Source organism: Pygoscelis adeliae, unplaced genomic scaffold, assembly GCF_000699105.1.
Source record: "Pygoscelis adeliae isolate BGI_AS28 unplaced genomic scaffold, ASM69910v1 Scaffold168, whole genome shotgun sequence".
NCBI lineage: Eukaryota > Metazoa > Chordata > Aves > Sphenisciformes > Spheniscidae > Pygoscelis > Pygoscelis adeliae.
The window spans coordinates 31,204-39,022 of record NW_008825566.1 but is presented as its reverse complement, the minus strand read 5'-3'; the positions used below and the strand labels follow the sequence as shown (position 1 = coordinate 39,022).

The following is a 7,819-nucleotide window of genomic DNA, read 5'->3' as shown; positions in this document are numbered from 1 at the left end:
AATACCTACCTAGAGATAAGGAAACAGAATCACTTTTCCTGTTAGTAATTCATATTTTTTAAACCATATCACACACACAACACCCTTAGGATTACATATAGAAAAGCAAACTGTTTCTATTGCATTCCAAAAAGATATCTGCCTGTGCACATTTCTCACCTCCAGACTTAGAAATCCTCCATCATGAGCTGAAGTGACCTGAGGAGAACTCTCAAACCATTCACAGGACTTTCCCAGCAAGTTTCTTAATGTCTTGACTGATGACACAGTCAATGCACCAGAGCAGCGAGCCAGGATGACAGAATTATCTGCCCACCAATTTACATCTATCAATGGGTAATAGGATTCTTTATCTAAAATAAATAAATAAGAAAGCGCCATACAAAGAAAGATAACTTTAAACACCAGAAAAGAACAGAAGTGACCTCAATTATTAAGAGATTTCATCTGATGGCCCAATTTTACAAACATTTATTATTGTATATGCATCCTTGGTTCACTAAGTTTGTATTTTAGATCAATTTTATTTTACTGAATCAGTTCTGCATTAACTAAAGCTGCTGAGGGGAAAAACACTTTTGGACTTAATTTTTTTTTAATATTATTTGGTAAAAGAATTCATAGTAAACAGATTTATTTGCACAAAACATGACAAGTTTTAGGTATTTGATAAAGATCTGCTTCAATACTTCTCAGGCCATCCTTAAGCAAGTCTCCCTGGCTACAAACATAATACTGGTGAAAATCAGAAAAGGTTACACTGCTTTTGAGCACAAATGACAACCATGAACAAGGCTTCTTGAAACAGTCTACAAGATTAGGTTGTTAAGAAGATTAAACAAAAAAAAAGTCAACACAACTGAAGATAGAAGCTATGTCATTTCTCAGATTATTTTGATTATGGTAACTGGATACTGGGACAAAATGTTCACCAGAGCTAGCTCAATTTGTTCACTACACTGTCATTTCCCACTTCTCTGATGAAAACCACCTTTCCCCAAACAGCACTGAGAAACAGATCAGCTTATCACTTTTCTGCCACTTCAATGCTTAGTTAGCACCTATGAAGGTCAGATGTGTTAACCCAAAGACAGAATCACCAAGAAAAATAGTCTAAAGACACAGAGTTTTTTTTTTTAATAATATAGACATATACAAGCAGTAGTGAATGGATCATGGAACAGCTATTGATCTCTGCACTCTTGGAAGAGCCATGCAATAACCAGGTGATAAATGGCTGCACACAGTGGCCTGAATTTTGGGTAAAGAATAGAGAGACTGACTTGAGGCAAAACCAGTCAGAGGAAACAAAGCCCTTTTGTTTCAGAATTTTAAACTGATCTCTTTAAAGTACATTAGCTTTCAGTATTTGTTAGACATTCACAGAAAGAAATGGTAAGTTCAGTTTTTTTAGACTGTGAACTCTAATAACGTGTTACCTACGATATTTTGATGCAGTGGCTTCTGATACAAGCTGAGACATCTGCTGAATATTCAGCATTCCACAGTCATAATCGCATGCTTAATAATAAATGAAGTCCTGTACTAACTGAAATATCCCCTTATTTATGGTTATGGCTACAAAAGAATTCCTAAGAGAGGATTTAAAAAAAAAAAAAAAGAACTATTGTGACACTCATTTAGCTATGCCATGCTACAAATTCAAATCATACGTACAATTTTGGCCACTATTCTAATTGAGATTTAATTAAGCCATTTCAGATCTTTGTATATTTGTGTAAATCCTTTTAACTACAGAGTGGTATAAAATAATGATCTAACAGAACCACATACCTTTTATTTTCTTTCTTTTTTCACTAGAAAGTCTCCAGTCTGGGTTGATCTCATCATAACCTGGCTAAGAAAAAAATAGGGCAAGAGGGGAAAAAAAAAAGATTATATTCAAGTAAGTCTTTATAACACAGACAATCTGTGTATTTACTCTATTGTTGACCCACTCATTTTTCAATGAAAATGCTCACACATAAATTAAAACTTTTCCTGAACATAAAACATACAGCTGCTGTAGTGTCATTGTATTCTTCTCTAAACAGTTAAATTAAAACAAAAACACAGCAAAATAGACTCATGGATTCCTAAAACACTATATTAGAAAACAAAAATACCATCGGACCTGGCCTAGTCAGCATTAAACAGATTTCTGAAATGAAGGCCCTCCAGCACTCAGAATCCTACCAAGCATTTGTTTTTCATGTCTATACACAGGACTGCAAGCATATAGAAGAAGAATCTGCAAAATAGTCCTCCTGGTTGCTCTATGCAGTGCTCCTGAGTACCAGCCTAGAACAGTGCTATACGCATTTACCGTATTTATGAAAATAACCAGAAAGCCCCTTTCAAGACTAGTGTAGCAAGGGAACCAGCATCATTTAACGATGCACTGCAGCATTTAGAATTAGTAGCTGTTGCTGTGTTGTTTTTTTAAACTTTATTTGGTAACGTTAGAATACACGGGAACTACACCAACCTAGATGACAGTAATCCTGTCCCCAGCTGCAGGTAGATTATACAGCTCAGACAACCGAAGCAGTTTTGCGTCATCCAAAAGGTGATTTTCAGGCTTAATTTTTTAGTAGAAAGAGAGGGGTCTACTAATTAAAAGTAAACATGAGGCCACTTTAACTTAATTTAACAAACATGTTTGGGTGACAATTAAGTAGGAATTGCACACATTATGAAAATATCCATTATACTCAGACACCAATTTCACCTATAAAAATCATTCTGAAAACAGTCAAGTACTGTAATACTCCTTTATATCACCCTCACTAAATGATAGTCCTGGAAACTGCTTCAGAATACATATTATCGCTAAAAACAAAGAAAAAAAAACAATTCACCGTAAACATCGAGCAAAATCTGTATTCTCACAAAAATCTGAAATGTATGTTAAAAATATAGGTATGTATGGAGATAGATATAGATAGTTATGCATACATACACACATATACACACACAACACTTTTGCCAACACTGGAGCTGGATTTTTTGTTTGTTTGTTTTTGAAAAGTACTTTCCTAAATAAGCTTGGAACTACATTTCTGTGATGGTTTGACCCCAGCCAGCAGCTAAGCACCACACAGCCACTTGCTAATTCCCCTCCCTAGTGGGACAGGGGAGAGCATAGGAAGAGCAAAAGCAAGAACAATCGTGGGTCAAGACAAAGATAGTTTAATAAGCAAAGGAAAGTCAAATAAAGAAAAACAAAAAACAAGTGATGCAAAAGCAATCCTTCACCACCTCCCACAAGCAGACCGATGCCCACCCAGCCTCTGAGCCATGCCTACCTACCCAAAACCTCCCCCTGCTCCATTTTTATTGCTGAGCATGACGATACATTGCATGGAAAATCCCTTTGGTCAGCTGGGGTCAGCTGTCCAGGCTGTCCCCCCTCCCAGGCTGTTGCACACCCCCGAACTACTCATTGAGGGAAGACAGTGAGAAACAGAGTAGGCCTTGAAGCTGTGTAAACACTGTTGAGCAATAGCTAAAACCATCAACAGCGTGTTGGTCACAAATCCAAAAACCTAGCATCATATGGGCTGCTGTGAAGAAAGCAAACTCCATCCCTCCCCGACAGACCCAGTACAATTTCACAGTCAATACAGCCTAACCAGATCTGACTGCTTCCCTGTAAGAACAAAAACTTACACTACACAACAACACAGCCACATTTCTAAGCCTTGCAGTCAGAACAAAAAGGTAACAGCACACCAGTGGTGTTCAGGATGGCAACGTACCATTATCTCTACAGGTATTTATTGACTTCTCTTTCCTATAATCAAAGTTTTTGGCCTATCTTTTTTCTGTAATTTTTCCAGAAAACATTCATTTAACCTCACTGTCATTATGATACCCAAAGGAAGATGTCTGCCTTCATTTTGTCCTCTTCCTCATTATAGAAATCTATGCCTAAATGTAATGTCAGGAAGTGTTTTGTTGTGGACCTTATGCTGCCTATTGTGCAATGCATAGACTGAGGAGAAATTCAATATAGTGCGGGGGGAAAAGCTGTCTGTGTTTCAGACGAATACATAAAATTGAAGAATTTAAAACATTCTACAAAAACTGGAGGAAATATTTTCATATTGGAATTTCTAAAGGAATCAATACACGGTACAAAGATTTACCATGCAAAAGGAAATTACAGAGGAGAATCAGAAACTGCAAATATTTCATGATAACATGCAAATTTATTAATCAGCACATGCACTAAAATATAACTGTTTACTACTAAGCAGCAAGTGTTTCATCCTACAATAATTTTCTAACGAGAAACACACTTATGTACAATAAAACCATTTGAGATCAATACTGTGTAGGAAATATTGGTGGTAATTAGTGCCACCTATGTCTAGTGACCAAAGACTCCATTTGACTGGTTACCCTGTTTGGACTTCATGTCAGTTCATGTCTTGTAAGTTTAGAAAATAACACATGGTACTTCAAGTGAAAAGCCTTTCCATACCTATTAGTCAAGAAATTAATGGGAGTAAAACCAGAATACTTCACAAACTAGTGTACATCATTTCAGATTTGTCACTTTTCAAAATGGATATATTTTTCTCATTAAAATAAAGTGTTATCCTTACCCAGAGAGTGTATTAGTTATTTAGAATTTTCTTTGAAAACTAATTAGTTTTCAATTCCCAGTGTTTAAATTCACACTAGTCATGTAAAAGTTTGCCAGTGTCTGGGCAATTCTTAACTTAATTTCCCCTACTCAGATTTACAAACAATTCCTGTAGAAAGCATGTGACTTACTAATACCAATCTGATGAACAAACTATTCTGGAGTGTTACCTGGCAGAAGGTAAGGTAAATTTTGAGGGAGAACTAGAAGAGCACATTAGACATCCAGCAGAATTTCATTTCAACCATTCAAACAGTTACCTGTGTTGGCCTCCACTCATATTTTAAAAATAGCATTTCAGTCTACCTCTACCAGTGTTACCCACTTGGCATCAAAATGCCTCATGAAAAATTCCAACACAACTGGTTCTTTTTCTTAATTTTTAAAGTTTAAGGGTTATAGTTAAAACACAGAAAGACTATCGTAAAAGTAAATATAGGGCTCTTGAAAAATATGGAGTTGACTGGAAAAACAGTATGTAGCTAAACCACAGTAATCTGAACTACTCTCATCTCCTAGGAAAACATACCTCCAGAGGATTAAAACATATACTGCAAATTTCTGAACATCTACATCCTTCTTACCTGATCAGTTTGGTCCCATTCTCCTTGTTGTCTGAGAGATGGAATAGACCAGATTGTCAGTTTTCCTGAGAAATGAATAGCTGCCAGAAGAGCTCCATCAGGAGAAAGATTCATCTTGAAAACTCCATCCTGCCAAACATTATGTCAGCAAAGTAAAAAAAAAAAAACCCAGATAAACAAACAAAAAAATCCCCACATATATCAAGGCATACCAAAAAGACCTCCCCAAAAAGCCCAAACTACTTTTTCTATTTTAGGAAAAAAAAATTGTACAATCTCCTACCCAGAAAATTTAACATGCTTTAAATTTAAAACAAAAAAAAACAAAAACAAAAAAAAAAAACCACAAAAGCACCACACCACTATGCTAGAAGTCAGAATAACTATAAAATATCAGTTGTGGCATGGAAGAGTAAAAGCAACCTGTATAAAGCACACTACCATAACACTAACAAATCTTTAGGAATGTCAATTTCTGTATCACATTGTCATACAGCAAATAAAATCTGAAAGTGTGGCATTCCTAGGAGAAGGCTGCAGAAATCAATGCGGAGCTACTTGGAGGAAAAACTGCAGGCTGTTCTCAAATCATCTGTTCAGAGGAAACATTTGGCAACCTCAGTTTTCTACTGTCCTGTCTCTCAGGTCCACCCAAGGAAGATCATTACACAAACACAGCTTAGTACAGCTCTTCCTCCCCAGGAGCAAACTTTTTGAGCATTATTACAATGAAAAAAAAAAAAAAAGGGGGGGGGGGTACAAGAGATACACAGATGAAGATATCTTGGAGGAGCACATTGTTCATTTCAGGACACTGAATCTTAATTCAAGAATCTCTTGGGCAACAAAAGACTAAGCAGCAATATAGCAAACATCAGATTAAGTCCATACAGATGAATTCAACATCTGTAAGTAAACTTCATCAAGGGTACAAAAATTCTCCTGGATTAAGTTTTCCTTCAGCTCTGGATATCTTAAGAGGCAAAATGTACTTCAAACAAAATATTTCCTTAAGGATTCATGAACTCCCACACAATTACAACTGGATCGATACACTATTTCCATGAGACAAGAGACTCTAAATATACACTCAAATTTTGAAGTCAAACTTAGTGGCACTGGCAATGCATAACAAATTCTGAAAATACAATTTATATTTATTCCCCCCGCCCCCAACACAACTTCCATGTTTTCAGAAAGATCATTAGGTTCTCAGAGAGTCTAGTCTTAACTGAAAGACAGCAGGATGTAGATTCCCAAACTTAATATTGTTTATAAAATCCCATTTTGTTAGTGCAGTTCGCTTTTAAAAACTTCCTAATAAAGATTCATACTACAATAATGTTAGAACTGTCCAAGTCTGCAGCTAATCAATTTTTAAGCAGTGCCTCCCCTCTTGGAAAACACCCCAACATAAATGAAGTACAAAAGTTACTAGACATCCATATGATTAAGAAGTTTTAATGGAGTTTCTACAGCATATTTGTGGTAGGTATCATTTGAAGATAACAATATTCTTTTAGGGTTTGTTTGTTAGGCTTTTTATTACTTCTATTTTATTTCTTAGGCTGTTCTAAGTTCTAGCTATGCCACAGAAACAACAATGATCAAGTCATCTGCTCACTGTTGTACAGTGGTTTGCAGCTATTGAGAGGACTGCTTAAATCCAAGCTTAAAGTGTGTTTTTAATTGAAAAGGAGAGCATTATTAAGGTTTTTTTAAACTAATTATGAATTTTTTCTAATATAAATAATTCCTAAGTATTCTCTGATAGAGAAGCAGCTAGAGTACTGCAATCTCTACTGTAGTTTGCCAAGGAATTGTAAATGCCTTCTAATGGCAATTCTCACTTTACAAATCAAGTTGCATGCACAGAGGACAAAGAACAAAAGACTATTAAAGGACAGAAACATATAGCTAAAACATATAACCCATTAAGATAAACGGTCAGTGGCATACATCACAGATCCTAACAAGGGTTAAACTTTTACTCAGTAGTCAGTAATAATTCTGTTGCTGTTAAATTCAGATGTTGGGTGGCCACATTCAAATTTACCACCCGAGCGCTGTTATCTGTAGAGATTAATCAGTCCTTTGGCAAAGCAGACAATGCTGCCTCAGTAAACAGCTTGTCAACTTAAGGGAACTGCAGAAAAAGATACTGAAAACCTCAGCAGGTTGGCACTTCACATTTTATAATTATCATTTAAGTTAGCAACACTAAGAATCAAATCCCAATATAGCCAGTTATAATATACAAGTTCTCTAGCTGCTGTGTCTGTCATACCTTAACACTGTTGCCAATTTCCCCACTACGAATATAAACTATACCTCACATATTTAAACCATAATCTCTGAAATTGGATTAAAACATTCAAGGATGAATAATTATCTCTGCTTTTCTTTGTAAATTTAGTACTGGCAAGTGCAATGACATTGAAGTTTAGTACAGCTACACTCAGTGCTAGCCTTCCAGTAAAAAAAAAAGTTTTCTTCAGCCTTCTCTTTTATATTTTCAGTGAAGGAAATAAAATCTCTCCCCATTCCACCCTTGAGAGAGATTCAGAAAGATTTGTTTTCC

The 7,819-nt window shown here is 35.8% G+C and overlaps 1 protein-coding gene across 1 annotated transcript in view; it reads right to left on the bottom strand.

Moving 5' to 3' along the window:
* NBAS (neuroblastoma amplified sequence) overlaps nucleotides 1-7,819 on the bottom strand; it is a 209,704-nt gene that overhangs the window by 176,713 nt on the left and 25,172 nt on the right. The window contains exons 11-13 of the mRNA XM_009332472.1: nucleotides 5,239-5,367; nucleotides 1,795-1,858; nucleotides 160-353 (exon numbers count right to left, since the gene is read on the bottom strand). Coding sequence (XP_009330747.1) covers nucleotides 160-353; nucleotides 1,795-1,858; nucleotides 5,239-5,367 — 387 coding nt within the window. The remainder of the gene's footprint in view (nucleotides 1-159; nucleotides 354-1,794; nucleotides 1,859-5,238; nucleotides 5,368-7,819) is intronic.